This window comes from Rissa tridactyla, chromosome 7 (genome assembly GCF_028500815.1).
Source record: "Rissa tridactyla isolate bRisTri1 chromosome 7, bRisTri1.patW.cur.20221130, whole genome shotgun sequence".
Taxonomy (NCBI): Eukaryota; Metazoa; Chordata; class Aves; order Charadriiformes; family Laridae; genus Rissa; species Rissa tridactyla.
Genome location: NC_071472.1, coordinates 11,242,515 through 11,259,040, shown reverse-complemented (window position 1 = coordinate 11,259,040; position 16,526 = coordinate 11,242,515). Strand labels below are relative to the sequence as shown.

The 16,526-nt window shown below is 37.3% G+C and overlaps 1 protein-coding gene across 10 annotated transcripts in view; it reads right to left on the bottom strand.

Annotated features, from left to right (window-relative positions):
* The window catches only part of ZNF148 (zinc finger protein 148), a 36,090-nt gene that overhangs the window by 2,684 nt on the left and 16,880 nt on the right, over positions 1 to 16,526 (bottom strand). For 2 of the 10 annotated variants that reach the window (XM_054208632.1, XM_054208633.1), the window contains exons 2-7: positions 11,571 to 11,916; positions 10,245 to 10,370; positions 7,040 to 7,163; positions 6,686 to 6,798; positions 6,283 to 6,366; positions 231 to 377 (exon numbers count right to left, since the gene is read on the bottom strand). In XM_054208632.1, the coding sequence (XP_054064607.1) occupies positions 231 to 377; positions 6,283 to 6,366; positions 6,686 to 6,798; positions 7,040 to 7,163; positions 10,245 to 10,370; positions 11,571 to 11,900 (924 nt within the window). In that variant the 5' untranslated portion in view covers positions 11,901 to 11,916. The other 8 variants (XR_008467677.1, XM_054208634.1, XM_054208635.1 and 5 more) reach the window with 8 other exon arrangements.

Sequence of the window (16,526 nt, the reverse complement as noted above, 5' to 3'; positions counted from 1 at the left end):
TAAGTCAGAAGTGTCAAACAGCAGTATATAATCAATAAAATCAAGGGCAGAGAGTTGTGACTGCTCTACCTGTGCACCAAGACCACCCACCTTAACAGAAAAAAACATCCTTTATACGTTTATGTGTATGCATGTGACTACAGCACCTGGAGAAAATCCTATCTGTACTACTTGGGAATTGACTGGTGTTTTGTTTTTTATTTGAGAAAGATTTCACTAAGTCATCTTACCTGCAAACAATATTCACACTGGTAAGGCTTCTCTCCACTGTGAGTTCTTTTGTGCCTTTCCATGTGATATTTCTGAATAAACCTCATACCACATTCATCACAACGAAATGGCTTCTCACCTGATAAAAAACACGTAGCAATATTAATCTAAAAAAAATAAAACAATGTTCTTCCATACAATTACCAGGTCAAATACTACATTCTTTATGAGAAGTAATAAAGAAGAGGACTTAAGTCTGTTGCTATTGAAAAATAACACAGGGCTTGCTCACATCACTATTTTCCCAGGACTCAGTACCTGATGCTTCAAAATTATTGTAAGCTTTTACACTAAAAACCATTAAAACTAGATTCACTCCCCCTCCTTCTGATGTAGGTGCAGATATCTGTCTTAAACCTAGCAAATGAAGAACTACAAAGATAGCCTTCCTAAACTGCTGCCACATAATTTTTTTTAGGGCAGAAGATGGTATAAAAATACCTCAACTCTCTCACCAACTCATTTAACTCAAACCCATCCCTTCTAGAAGAGAATTATGCATTTCCAAGCTTTTAATTTAAAATTTTTGTGGGCTATTCTGTATTTTCCATATTCCCCCCCCCCCTTATCTGTATTTAGAATTGAAATAAATCTGAAAAAAATCCTGAAATTTTGGTTGGAACCCACATTTATTTATTTTATTTTAGTTTTTAAAAATTAAATAATTAATTAAAAATATTTTCTTTAAAAAAATAAGCTGAAAACAAGAAACCTCTGTAGCTGAACTGATGCTGGCAAACTCACAAGTTTTTCTGTTTGGCTGTTTGTTTGGTTTGGTTTTTACTTTCATGGAAGATTTGCTCAGACAATATTCACTGCCCTGAATTCATCTGCAGTTCTCCCCTTACTTTTCCTCACAAAGAAGCCCCGCAACGATCCTTTCAGAACACGTAGCAACTCTATATTTCTTTTAACTTTTGCCTTACATCTTCCCGCAGGTTTTACTTTCTAGGTTTCTCTGACAAAACCTAAAAATTCCAAGTCCATTGGAAAGTTAGGTTTGCATTTACAAAAGTTCACTATTATTTAATAGAACTTGCCCTGAACAACGTGACTTTTCCCCTTAGTATTTACTATGAAATCTTTTGAACTGACATAGAGATCAGGGATTGTCTCTCAACATCCTCTTTGTTCTGGATACTCTTCTGCACTGATTTTGGGATATAAACCATCTATCTTTTGTTTCCAGAAATATGCAGACCATTTATATTTTCCTGAGGTAGATTTAGTCTTTAAAATTATTTTATTAACTAACTTTATTGAATTATTATTAATAGTTAATTAATAAAATTTTAATACATTTTATTATTTAAAATGTTGTTAGGGTGCATATTTTCCATTTAGAATCGAGATATTTAGCCACATCCTTCTACAAATGGAAATACAGTACCTTAAAATAAGATGCCACTATCTATAGAATGGAAAATATCTGTATCATCCACAAATTTGCTCCCAGTCAGATTATTAACGCCCAGAGTTTCAACCTTCTTAATTCCAAGCAATTTCTAAATCTCTCTCTTTGTAAGCCTATGCCCTATTTCCAACTATTAATTCTTACCTCTCCACGTGGCTTCTCAGCCAATCCCTTTCTTGGATGAAATTATTCCAATTTATTCTCTCCTAAACCAAATTATCTCCTAAGATCTCTCAGCTTCCATCAGTTCTTCTACAAGCTCACAAACTCAGCATCCTAACTCTTTGTTCACATTTAGACAGAGACTAACTTTTACCATTTCTTGCTTATTAATAATGACCATAACATTTTGCTTTTTTCAGCACCCTTTATAAAGTATAACGCCTATCGTATCATCCTCTCTAGTACTGTCTATAAGCAAATTCTCCTCTCTGGCCTATTTCTTAACTTTCAAACTACAGTTCCATTCTTCATATTCTCTTTATTCATCAGGCAGCCTTACTACTCTGGTGTTTGACCTGCACCAAGCCTGTTAACACTTTCTGAATCAAATTACAATCCCTGTCTTCGCTTTTAAAGAAGATGAGGCAAGAAGTTTACATCTGGTTGTCCTAGTTTAATACACAGGAACCCTTCTGTTCCCAAAGACAACTGCTTATTCCTTGTTACTTACTGTTTTCTTTCCCTTTGCTCCACTACTCTCTGTTCTTTTTAAGTCTCCCCTTTGAACTACTCTCCTTACGTTGTCTGGAAGTTTGCTTTCACATCTTAAACTTTTTTAGAGAAAGGAGCTGCTGTTTGGGATGAAAATTATCCTGAGCCTTACAGAAGCCAAACCAAGTCAGAGAAGCAAGAGAGCTCAGTCCTCTTCTAGCTTTGAAGAGCCCTCTGAGGAGCTACCCCGCTATCCCAAGGAGGCTCGAATGCAGAACACTTCATGAGACACTTACCTTCGGCCTTACACCCACTCCTGCAAGTCAATGGTCACAGAGTTCCTTAACGTTTGTCTACTGGAGCTGGTTATTTACTGGCAGCAGACTCTCCCAGCTATCTATTCCCTTTTCAAAGCTTATATAGGGCCAGACAGGGCTTCCGAGGTTTTTCGTTGTAGATTACTACCACCACCAGCAATTTTGGAGACTTTGAGAGCACACACGGAGGCACTGCTGGCCATGCCTCAACAGGAAGGAAAGCTTGGGGACACTGCCCTGGAATTACTCAGTCCAGCACAGAAAATAATATTTTCCAGTAGAAATCCAGAACACTCTGGAAGTAAGATAAGAAACCCTTTGTGAAACTGATACTATACTTACTTCTTGCTTTAATCTTCATAAGGAAGATAATATTAGAAAAAGATTAAAAATTAATATGAAAATATGCTTCCTACAATAATTTCTTCCTAGCAGAAGCCTGAAACTTCAGATGCCTTCTGAAATCTTATTGTACTTTTCAAACAGGATCTATCGCAAATGGAGGAGATCATTAATAACCTTTTGCTAATGTAGGGAGAATCCAGGACATATTTTTCTGAAATGTCTTGGTGAGTGGGCAAGAATCAGTTGAGAAAAAAAAAAAAAAAAGTCAAAATTTAAAAATACAATACAATAATTATCTGCATTATTTATGAAAATAGCCTATGTTTTGTATTGGAAATCTATTAAAGCTGAACAACAGAATTATTTACAAAGTGTAGTACAAATACTATGTGTATGAAGGCTGTAAGAATTATAAACCCCCAGGCATTTTAAAATCTAAACAGACAAAATACAAATTCTAAAATATCAAAGAAGGCAATAAAAAAGCAGCATGACTGAATAATAAGGCACTTGAATTGTTAGCCCCAATGTTGCATTTATTTTTTTTTAAATGTAATCTCATTTTTTGTGTTTAGCATGGTAAGTAGGATGGGTTACGGAATTAGGACACACGAATGCATGAGTGGGTAAGGCGTATAGACACATCTCTAAGAAAAAAGAAAGCAGAAGTATTTGGGAAAAAAAAAAACATTCAGCATCTTTGTGAGCCTAGTAAACTCAAAATATGAAAATATTCGTGTACCAGTGAGTCTTCCTTCTCTTACAACCGAAATGGTGATTATCTGGACCATTAGTGACAAATTTAGCAGCAGGGTTCTAGCACCGCTGCCCTCCTCTACATACAACTATTTCTAGTAAGCGAATTTTCTATTAATGCAATGTCTGCTTTTAGATGCAACTATTTAATTATTTACAGAAAATAAGGCTGTTCATTGATTGCTTCCTAACTCCCTCATAACATTTCATTTGAAGGAGTGGTTCAGAGAACCAAATTCAAATCACGCTGGAACTACATGGAGCACTCGTAAGTTCAGGGCTTGTAACAGGCATAAAATAGGGCTTCTAAGTGTTACCACTGTCTTCAATTGGCATAAAATAAACTGGAAAATTTGGTAAACACCTTTAAAAGAGTAAGAAACATCCTGTTCTTCATCAGTGTTTTGAAGACTGTACAAAAGCTGCTGCTAAAAGCAGTCATTCAGAGAGATAAAAAAGCAAAATAAAAAGAAAAAAACCACCAATATTGACTTTTTAAGGAATATTTCTTAGAAGAATATGAATAACACAAGGACAGCTTTCCTTTACTTCTATGAAAGTGAAATACAGACCCACTGCTCCCCTTCTGGTGAGCGAAGCAAGCTGAAAATTCAGCATTTCTGGATGGGTTCAATTATGCAGTCCTGAACTACGGAGTAACGCTACACGAAGAGCTAAGGGCCAGTAGCGACTACCGTCATCTAGAAGTGAAAGCACACACAGGTATGTAGAATGCCAATTAGCTACACTGTAACTGGGCCAAGTGAAAAATTAAGCAGTAGTCAAATACTCGCTAACTAAATGGACTTTAAGAAAGCTTTTTCCACTCCTGGAAGCTGGGTCTTAGATGTTTTCTCCTAACCAGCTACCAGTTGTCCCCTAGGAAAACACCCATAATTCAACAATTTAAACACAATCACCATCTTCAATTTTCTGAGAAACAACCAAACTATACCTCAGGATGCTCAGGAAAGGAGGAAAACATTGTTATCTAAAAGGTCAGGTATCAATAATGTTAATTTGTTAAATGGCAGCTTATTCTCTGCTAAACAAAGACTAGTATATGTAAGAGCTGGCAAAAAACCCTGTAACCCCACCACCACCACACCCTCCCTCCAAAGCCATTAATGAGAATCAACACAGAATTCTCATTAAAGCTACAAGTTCAATTTAAAAAGATAATTACATCCATTTATAAAATATTTGCAGTCAAGTGTTAATTAACTGTATTGCCCAGACTCTCATTTTCAAAGCCACGTACAGGGAATAATCCTTGTTTAAAAAGAAAAATTTTGAAAAACGTGGAGACTGCACTTAAATTTTTGCCTTTTTTTTGGGGGGTGGGGGGAAGAGTGGGCAGATAGATGGAAGAGAGTGAATGAGCATTCTTTTCAAGAATAATATCTACACAAAGTGAAGGCAGCATGGTTCACCAATTCAGAGCCAGAGGAAAGACAAGGAGCAGAACAAAGACACTGGACAGAAGAATGGAGGACTCTTCTGTGGCTGACTGGCTGAAGGAAACCTACTTAGTCTGGACTCATGGCAACCTAGGATACAAAAATCCCATAAACAACAGGGCATTTGTGCATGTAACTCCCTGTACACTGCTCTGAAAATTCATTTTGCGGAGGTTTTTTTTTCTCCCTCTCAACTCTGACACATGCACACACTGCACTGCGTGTTAGTAGCTTTCATATCCATTTAAATGCTCCAGCCAAGAAACACTGTGCACATTCACCAGCTCTGCTTTTCTGAAAAAGAGGCTGAGAAACTGGCATCTCGTCCAAAGGGACCATATTACAAAATATTTAAAGAGGGATTGAAAGGCCATGCACCAAAATGCCAAAAACCCAATGAAGCCAAACCTGTTCAAGAATGTGGTTTTGTGCGGTGCAAGAAGATGAAAAAAAATAAACACGTATAAATTTTAACTCTCTTTGGCTTAAAACTTCAGGCCTTATTTGACCTATACGGCATATTTTTAAACTAAGGCTCTTATTTTTAGAACAGTTCTGAATTAAACCTTTCCAAAAAAGAAAAAACAAAAAAAAAAGTGAAAAGTAAAGCCGATACTAATACCTTTGGGGTTAGGCATTTTGGCCATTTTAGTCCTGGCACTTTTCCATCAAATTCCAAAATAAATAAATAAATAAATAAATCTACTGAAATGTAATTTGGAAGTCCCTGTTGTCTGAATTAACTTGGTACAACAAAAGATAGAACTGCTTAACAAACCTTGGCTTTTATGAATGCACGAACTTCAGGATTTGCTACTCTGGGGTTATTTATAGAATACTACTTTCCGATTTGCTTACTAGACTTTACACTCACTTTACAGCCAAAAAAATGTGGAGCAAGTTGAAAGCACAAAACTAATTTCTTATTAAAAGTTTTATAACATCTGTTAAGTTAAAACAAACTACAACAGGGCTTTAGGCTGCATACTTATTAGCAAAAACCTTGCCTGAGTGGGGAAACAGTTTTTAAGCACGCCAGTAAAGATACTCAAGGCACTATACTCACCAGTATGAATCTTCTCATGCCTCTGTAGCAGGTACTTCTGTATGAAACGCATGTCGCACTGACTGCACTGAAATGGTTTTTCACCTTGAACAATATAATTCCACATCCATAAGTTAATAACTACACACTGTTGGTTTTGATAACTACTTTTTGAGGAATATTAAAATGTCTATTAAAAAACCAGCATCTGAGCGAATTCCAAAAATACTCTAATACCAAAAAAAACATTAGCCTTACTAAGTATATGAACTGCAGAATTCTTTCCATGATCCTAAGAGTCACATTAAGACTAGAACGGAAGAGTGATCTGAAATGGCTGTAATTTCCTCATGAACAAGATCAATCATGATGCTGGCATAAGACTGCATTCAGGATACTGGCAAGCTATGATAATAGTAAGTACCTTTTTCACTTCTCCGAACCAGAGAGATACCTCATCAGGCAAATAAGCAGCCGGAGCACATTTTACAAAGGGGTCAATTTTGGCACTTAGGCTACAAGTCAACCCATTACTTTCTGATAAAGAAAGAAAAGAAACCTTGTAAACAGTTAGGTCTTCAGTTTATTAAACATATGTTGATTTTCTTTTTTTTTTTTCTGGTATTCTTTTGACACTTTGGTGCATGGAATCTCTAAGCTTAGATGCCAAGTTAGCTATAGTCTTAAAACTGAAATTCGCATAGAGCTGAAAACATTTTTAACATCAGTAAACAACTCTTTATATAGTAGAAAAGACAAATTTGAAGTCAAGCAGTACCTGTATGAATGAAGACATGTCTCTGTAAATGGTAGTTGGTTCTAAAGGCAGCATTGCAATGCTCACAAACATGAGATTTGTGGGTTTTCAGACCAAGTGATCCATCCTCATTTATTGTAAGGATCTATTTTAAAAAGAGTAAAATTTGTTCTCACACTACCCTCTAAAGATGTCTTATTAACTACAAAAAAAAAAAAACATTAATTTTTTTCGATGCAGAAAATGTAAATATTTCAGGTAAAACAATGCTAATTTCTACAAAGCTACGTGTTAGGCTTTTAGTATACATTTCCAATTGCAGTCCAATCCAACTTGTGTCTCCTTGTGTATTAAGAGATATTTCAACAGGACGGAGACAAAAGCAGCTCATGGAAAATCAGCTTAGAGCTTCCCTATTCACAGCTGAGTCACTTTATATGTTACTGTTTACTCTGTCCACCTGTTGGAAAGGATGCAAAGTAACCAAACCACCTCTGGGCGCTGAACCACGGATAATCACATTTTAAAGCAAAAGCGAAAAGTTATATTCTTTTTTCAAATCACGACTGTAAATGTTTGCTAAAAGGCATTAAAACTTATCCAGGATAGTCATACAAATTATCTACACCTACATAATACCAACAGTCTCAGAAGCAAAATTCTATTTTAAGAACCAAAACCCCAAAGCCAAACAACCAAGAAAATAGTATCATTCTTCTCCCCTTTCAAGTTTTTCACTCAATAAAATACTGCTCACTCAATATACATATTAGAGCATCTCCTTGACAAATTCAACTTGCCGCACTCGATTGCTTTGATGTCAAACAAAGCCACTATTTTCATATAAAGTTGAAAAACTTAAATGAAAAAAAATAGCACCATATCTACCTTATTCAATAAACCTCATCACAGGTTTTCTCTAATTTGTCAAAAAGAAAAAAAAAGTAACAACCCCAAGCTCTTTACTATCTCTGGCAAGAGAATAAGAAAACCAGTAAACAAATTACATTTCTAAAAGTCTTACTTAACTGGAAACAGAACTATAAAGAGGAGCTTAAGTAACCTTAATAAAACAGTTTAGTCCCTTGTTATTAACAAAAAATAAAAGTCTGCTGGGGAAACACATCTGCAATTTGATTAGCTACGTTGATTTAGGTTTTATGGTAATGACAGTGATGAGAAAGAGAGTCAATAACTGAAATAGCATCTCTGCAATAGTAATAGTAGCAAATTCTGTGGGATCTACTTAAACGATTTTTAATTCTGCTCCATTAAAACTCAGCAAGAGTGAAAGTCTCAAGCTAACAAATTCTTGTGCATTCACTCTGAAGGACAAGCACATTCATACGTATGTCAGATTGGTATGTTACAGCTCCGGTAAGTCACAGATACAGACAATTATAAAAACTCTGTTCTGTAACAACATACAGCTAATGAAACACTGACTGGTTATTTAAAATGAATTTAAATACATGTTATGAAATGTTTTTCACATAGTATATTGAAATTTTAAAATAATTGTGCAGAAATTACACTTAATTTCACAGTTATCCTAAGCCTGGGCTCTTCTACTGCATCCATCCATTGTACCACTTCTTAAAGAAAGAAAGTTAACTTTGTCAGTGCATTTTTCCTAATAAAAGCAAAAAAAAAAAGCTTGAGCGTATGCGTGCACATGTGTGTGTATGCGTGCGAGTGTGTGTATGTGTGCACATGTGTTTGTGTGCATGGAAGAGGGAAAAGTAGACAGGATTCATAGAAGCTATTGACTTTTTAGATATATGATGACTATATTAATATAAAATAAAGTTTAAAATGTTTCAGTATGTTAACTGACTTCCATTTGTAAAAGTCCCAGCTACCGTTTGGATGGAAAATCAATCCCATTAGTCTGGGAATACTAAATTAAACTGCAGTAGGCTCTCACCTATGTCAGTCCTTCAGCTTCTTTCTGCCTTTCTACTCTGACAACCTTGAAAAAAGGGGAAGAAAGACTGAAAAAGAACCTGTTTAACGATCCTCCTGATCCTTTTTCAATCTTTTGTCATCTCCAAAGACTAATGCTGACAGATTGGGAGATAAAAAGGAAGCATGCAAGTACAGGTCTGCAGGAAGAGGGACACATGCCTCTCCTACCTTGCCATGTTTCCATGGAAGTGATCTGTGGAGGTACTCAACCTACATCTCCTTTTTCTATCCAAGAGAGAAGCATCTTGATGCACAGGATTTGGAACTTGCTTCCACACCCAATCTGAAACAATTTCTCAACTTTCCAAGAATACTACAGATGCAGCCTAATTTGACAGTGCTTTGGGGAGGACTGAGGGGTCCCACTCAAAGGCCAATGGAAAGGAGATCTTGGAGTTTTTCCTGGTGTTAGGGTGAGTTTTCCTTCAACGTATACACAGTCTGGGTTGATTTCAGAGTAGGCTGATTTTAATGCTGCTGTGTGATCGTATATAACTGATTTTTGCCTATCAGAGCAGCCTGTACATGTTCTATTTTAAGTCTGAAGATTAATACTAATTTGGGGAATTACTAGAAGATATAACACTTCTACCTCATGAGGTGAAATGAGTCTGGTTTTATCTGAAGTGCGTCTCAATAGAAGAAAATTGTTTTCAGACATACAGGGATACATACTCTTCATGAATGGATCTACAAAACAAATTTTGAAGTAACAAACCAGCAGCTATGGTAAGAATCTTTTGATATAAATAAATACATATATGAAGATGATTATGACCACAGGAATATTCCCTACCGGTAAATTATTTTCTATATATTAGTAAACTTTTTAGAATTGTCAAAACTACCATTTTAGATTTCTTTTTAAAAAACTTTTCACTACTATGCATGAAGCATATAAAATTATCAGGCTCACAGAAAAGCACAACTATTATTAGATAGATACAGAGTAATGATTTATAAATTGTCTACAAAGCTACTGACTCATAATTTTAAAAAAAAAAAATATTTGGAGAAAGAACTGCCTGGAGAGACAGATGTTAAAATATGTCAAGGGTTCATGTTGCTAAAAAGAGTTCAAAGAAAAACACTGTTATATCAGGTTTTGTTTTGGGTCTCTGGTGAACTTCAGAACTCCATCTTTACTGAGCAAACAAACAATTTCCAGCCTAACTACTTCAAGTGCTAATGAAATTAGTCATAGTCAACCAAATCTTCAGGTTCTTTTAATCTTGGTTTTGCCAAATCAATGTCTTACTTTTGCTGGTGAACGCTGTTTTCTTTTCTTCTTTTTCTGCAAATCTACTGGCTCTCGTATTTGTTTTTTGTCTCGTTTCTGTTGTTCAGATGCATCAGTAAAGGTAATTTCTTGCTTTACACTGATCTGTTAAGATACCAAGTGCCAGTTTCAGGTAAGGTTCTCACTACAGAAAAGCAATTTTTCAATTTTAGAAGATGACAAACTGCTGAAACAGAAAACCTTTTTCTAAGGGAATTATCTTGTGGCTTCATTCTTTCAGAAATTTAAGTGAAAGGAATAATAAGTCTCTTAAATAAAAAGGGCATAGTTAATTTCTACAGTGACATTTTGATGTATCCTTTCATTCATCTCCCAAAGTCTTTTTTCCTTCTGACCTGTGGTGATTTTGAGATCAGTTCGTATATTAAAATCACTTCCATCTGTAAAACCATTCAGTTTTTCATACCTATTTTACTTTAGTCCATGTGTTGTCAATGCAAGATTTAAACGGAATAGTTTATCATATATTTAAGACAGAAGTATTTTTTTAAGAAAACAAAAATAGTGCTAATGAAGCTTTTCCAAAAAATCATCTAATGTAATAAAGAGCATGATACTCTCACATCTTTCTAACGCCTGAAACACCTGATCTACAGCTAGCAGAGTAGTGTTTTAACAATGCTACCTTTCTAAAGATTATTCTTTGTATGTAAGGCTACCTCCTTTTAAAGTCCTGGTAATTATCCTTTATGTTTGAAGGGTAACAGTGATGATGTGCTGCGTTACAGATAGATGCTCTGTTTGCAAAAAGGAAGTCATCTATATTCTCTCTGGGAAAGCTGAGGTACACCTTCTATGAGATATTGAGGAGGGGCATATTTATGGTCATGTATGAAGTGTCACAGTCCAACCTGCAGTGTGAATGCAATTGCTAAGCGTCCACATACTTTGAAAACATACAAGATGCTTCCTATAGCAAAAGAAACTAAATAGCACTATGAACAGCATAAACAGTATGCACCTTTTAATAACGCTATTTATTCTGGTTTGCAGTTACTCTTGAACATTAAATATATTTAAAAGAGCACAGTTTAAGGCATTAATTCTATGGTAACAGCCTGCTTATAAGATACTTATAAAACAGATACTTAAAGATTATACTTAATTGGCAAAATTTATCCACAGCCAGAGGCAAATGACATTTTCATAAATAGCATCCATTCATAAATATTTTGATAATCAAAATCCAAACAAGCAATTAATTGATTCTTGCCAGAGTAGGATTAGACTACCAGATCAAGCTTCCTAGTAATTTCTCCAATATTTCACAAAGAAATTGCTTACAGGGACATTAACAGCGTACTGCAGCCCTTGAGGAAGTCTATCTTGCGTATCCATGTCATCATCATTTTTTACCGTCTCCTCATGGACCATGAGTTCATCATGTGAAATCATCTCTTGCTGTCGAAGTTCACTTTCCTGTAACACTTCGTCTGTTGCGAGAATTTCTTGGTGCGCCATAGTCCGATCTTGAAGCACTGCCTCTTGCCGTTCTCCCGATACTCCAGACTGGTCAGATACTGCACCCATCCCTACCATAGCCCTGGATGACTGCATTTGGTCTATGCCACCACATTTAAGAAATAATCCTCCCAGCTTGTCTTCAATGTTCATTCTTAAGTGCAATAACCTACAAAGAAAGTTTTAATAGTAAACATCTACAATTATCTCCAATCTCTTGCTTAAAATTCTTTACTTATAAACATTTTATAAGAACTCAGTCAGTACTCAACACGCACTCACTCCTAAAGCTGATATCCGAATAAAAACAAAAACTTGGATATCTTGGTTCAACATACTCCTTTCACACACGTGCACGTGCATACAATTGAACACTTTCAAACAAAAAGTTTCAAATCGAAGTGCCTTCTGATTACTGGCAAAATCCTGGTAGTTAAATGACAGCTAATTCTTCCTGCTCGTTCCTTAGAATACTGGGGGGTTTTTCGTGTGCCCTTTTTATTCTGTTTCCTTTTCTGTTTTGACTGTCTTTTACAAATGCCTCTTTCATATTGGTCCTGTTCTCCCTAATTCCTTGTCCTTTAAGTGCCCATTCACTGCTGCTACCCCAGGGCATTCTGTAGCTGCTGGAACATCATAATATCCACAAGTGAGAGACAACTGGGCTGCATCAAAAGAAGCGTGGCCAGCAGGTCGAGGCGATTCTCCCCCTCTACTCTGCTCTGGTGAGACCCCACCTGGGGTACTGCCTCCAACTCTGAAGGCCTCGGCACAGGAAAGACATGGAGCTGTTGGAGGGCGTCCAGAGGAGGGACACAAAAACGATCAGAGGGCTGGAGCACCTCTCCTATGCGGACAGGCTGAGAGAGTTGGGGTTGTTCAGCCTGGAGAACAGAAGGCTCCAGGGAGACCTTATTGCGACCTTTCAATACTTAAAGGGGGCCTACAGGAAAGAGGGGAACAAACATTTTAGCCGAGCCTGTTGCAATAGAATAAGGGGTAATGGCTTTAAACAAAAATAGAGACGATTCATACTAGATAGAAGGAAGAAATTTTTTACAATGAGGGTGGTGAAACACTGGCACAGGTTGCCCAGAGGGGTGGTAGATGCCCCATCCCTGGAAACACTGAAGGTCAGGTTGGACCGGGCTCTGAGAAACCTGATCTCGTTGAAGATGTCCCTCCTCATTGCAGGGGGGTTGGACTAAATGACCTTTAAAGGTCCCTTCCAACCCAAACTATTCTATGATTCTATGAAAACACAACTTTCTGGCTAAAGGTACAAGTCAAATAAAGACTATATAGAGGTCAAACCTGTTTATAAAAAAGGCATTCACTTTCACACCAGCAGGAGCATTAGTCAGGAAATATTAAATCCAGTCATGAATAGCAATATCATTACATTGACTTATGGTACACAGATAGATATAAAATCATAATATTCCAACAAGTGTCATGACATTATCAGTTGTTTTTTAACATAGGACAGCAGGCTTTTGTGAAGCTGGAAGTAGCAACATCTTCATATAGTACTTATTATTACATATTCAAGACAGTCCTAAGCCTCTTCTTCTCCTTGGCGCACTGGATGTCCAGTCCCAGCAGCAGCCTCCTTCACCCTATTCCCCAAGCCCATAACTCCTACCCGTTCCACAGTGCTCTGGTCTGCTCCTTCAGACAGACAGACAGACAGAGATCCTTCCTCCATCCCTCCCTCTTCCCACAGCTGGAGGGCAAAGGCTATACAAAGGCCACAGCAGACACAGGGACGGGCGCAGAGGGACAGTGGATTTGTACAACACACAGCAGGCCCAGCCAAAGCACAAGACAGGTACCTTGGGGACTATTACAATGGCATCAGCACCTTTGATTTTGATGCATTCAGAATTATGATATAAACGTGATGTTGGTATATTGCTAGTCATCAGCTTCAAATTCTGCCCCCCCTAAGAGCGCAGCATGGTGAAAGGCTCCATCTCCATTCAGGTTTTAAGTCGGAAGCTACGCTTCTTTCCCTGCAGCTCTTGACGACAGCTCATAACCAAAGAAATCACATCTCCATGCCTCGAATTGTCAGGGCATCACCCTGCAGACGGGCACCAGTATAACTCCCAGGGCAGTTTAACAGCCTGCCAACATGCAAAAAGACTGGATCAAACAAATGCGCATGAAATGTTTAAATTCCAATTTTCAGTTTGATCTATTTGATCACTTTCCAAATCATTTTCTTTACTCGGACGATCTTTTGAAAATTTTCAATGTATCTTAAACATTTGTGAAAGTTAGTTTATACCAAACACCACTGAGTTTATAAACAAACAGTGGTCTTTCTTCAGTTGAGATCCTAAAGTACTCGGTAGGAATGCAAGCCAAAGCAGAAACAACTGAAAAGATCTCACTGTTCTGCTACATTATACTTTGTTTCAAATACTACTATTAGTTCTTAACCTTCTGAAAGTAAAATTCAGTTAATTTCTCAAAAAAAACCCCAAAGAAACAAACCAACCCACCACCCACCCCAACAAATTAAAAAAAAAAGCCCGTTAACACCTCCTGGTAGCAACTCACATCTTGTAACTTGAAAGCGAAAGAACATTTGTCCCTAATCTCTACTGTGAGAGGTTCTAAGCTTCTGAATATATCACAGAAAGGCCGACAGACAGGACGGGTCTGACTTCCCTGAGTTTCAAACACTTAAGAGACACGCCAAAGAAAGAAGCTTTTCAGTCAATTAGATTTTTTTTTAGTAAGCCTTCCCCTGCTGGAAGTCAGAAGGACACAGTCACCAAGCTAAATCTGTTTATATATGACAATGTCATCAAAATTTTTAATGTTCTTCCTTCCTACGTAAAAAGCACGTTCCAGGGACCAAAAAAGCCTTTGACAGGAGGAGCACACAGGGAAAATTTCTATTCAGAACATTTACGCTTGCAATTTGTCCTTTTTTGTTCTGCAATTCTAACATAAAGAAGTCTGAAATCTTACTCTGGATTTTCACAGCATCTGTCTTCAAATACAGACAACAATTCCTTAATGCCTTAAGTGAGCTCAGGTAGTGTTAGGTGACAAGTTTACTCCCAAGTTAATCCACTTTATAGTAAGGGAATGAGATTTCACATGTCTCCAAGGGAAAATGCCCATCCGGTTTCCGACACAGCCACCTGCAGGCTTTATATAATCCATGAAGTATTTTTTGGAGGTACCTGGGAAACCATACTGATAACAATAACAAAAACAAACAAACAAAAAGCAAGCCTGGCACAGCACTAAGGCTGTATTTTTTCCAGCAGCGCAGATCTCCCAGAGAGATCTCGCAACAACAGACCTTAGTGCTCCTAGAAAATTCATCCTCATTTTCTTCCATCATCTTATCAGCGTGGATTATCCTGTGCCAAGTCAGAAATGTGAGAGGGAACTGAAGTTCTTCAGAATCTGTCTCCCATGGAGCCATGACTTGATAAGAGATGGTGCAAAAGATCTAAGTTTGAGACTGGTTTCTTAGGTAGGGCATTTTAAATATGTAGCACGAAAGACAGGCTCCAAGAAAAACAGATAGATTTATTCATTTCAGCCTTTATCCCATGTTAATCCATACTCAGGGTAGATCTTACACAGACCGTCATTCACTATGCTTTTGTTCCACACTAAGAAATGTGACAGCATAAGCTCACTGCAGATTCCTTAGAGGAATGACATGGACAGGTACCAGAATGCAAGAACTCAAGATGCTGAAATACCTTCAAGGGAGAACAAAAAGCATCAAGGGTGAGAACACGGTGGCCCTGATCTGTCGGCTCAAGCCACTGACAAAAACTGCACAGAAGGTTGTTCCACATGGAGGATACTGTCATATCACTCTGAAATTAGGTAGGAATTGCGGAAATCCTGGATTTAAAGCTATTTCCTGTCAGGAAGGTAGGCAAGCAAATGCAAACAGAGAGACTGAGTGTTTAAGAGTGCAGAAGAGCCTGCTCCTCTCACCAGCAGAGGCAGGAAGACTCGTGACATGCAGAATCCTAGGACAGCTGGCAAGATACAACAGCTGCCCAGAAGAGAAGCTGTCAGTGTACTGATGCTTAATGGCCTTGTTAGTTCTCTCAATTGTCAAGGATATGGAAACTTTTTCTTTCTCACCCTGACTAGTAGGCTTAGTAGAGTCATGCAACCGAAAGCGCTCAAGTTGTTTTCCAGTCATCATCTTGAGTCATATCAGAAGCTGGTACAGTGAGTGTACTGCTTATTAAACCAGGCTTCCAAACATCTGTTTTTTCATAGAAAAATAGAGAATTCATAGTGTTAGGCTGCATATTCTAAGTGATGAAATGCAACATAAGTTATATGACACGCAGGTACTGTTTTAAAATGAAGAACCACAAAAAAAAAAAAGCTATTAATCCAAACAACAAGTATCCCAATTGCAATCAAAACACGAGTGATTTGTCAACTTACACCTTTTGACTCACATAAAAGGAATCCTATCATTTAAACTGAAGATGAGGAAAAGCGTTCATGGAAGAATGACAGTGTGATAAAGAAAACGTAAGGTAAAAGCATTCAAACAAGCTCACTTTATCAAGCCTGCAAAGATTAAATAAATATTTAAGTGCAAGATGCATCTGTGAAATAAAGATCAACTTGCTTTGAGATTATCCTGAGGGAAGCTACAATAATACAAACCACGTACTAACACACACAAGCACATTTCTTGGCATAGAACGTTGTTATCCTCATTGTAGAGATGTTTTCCATGGAATTTCAGAACTTTTGTTAAGCTTCACC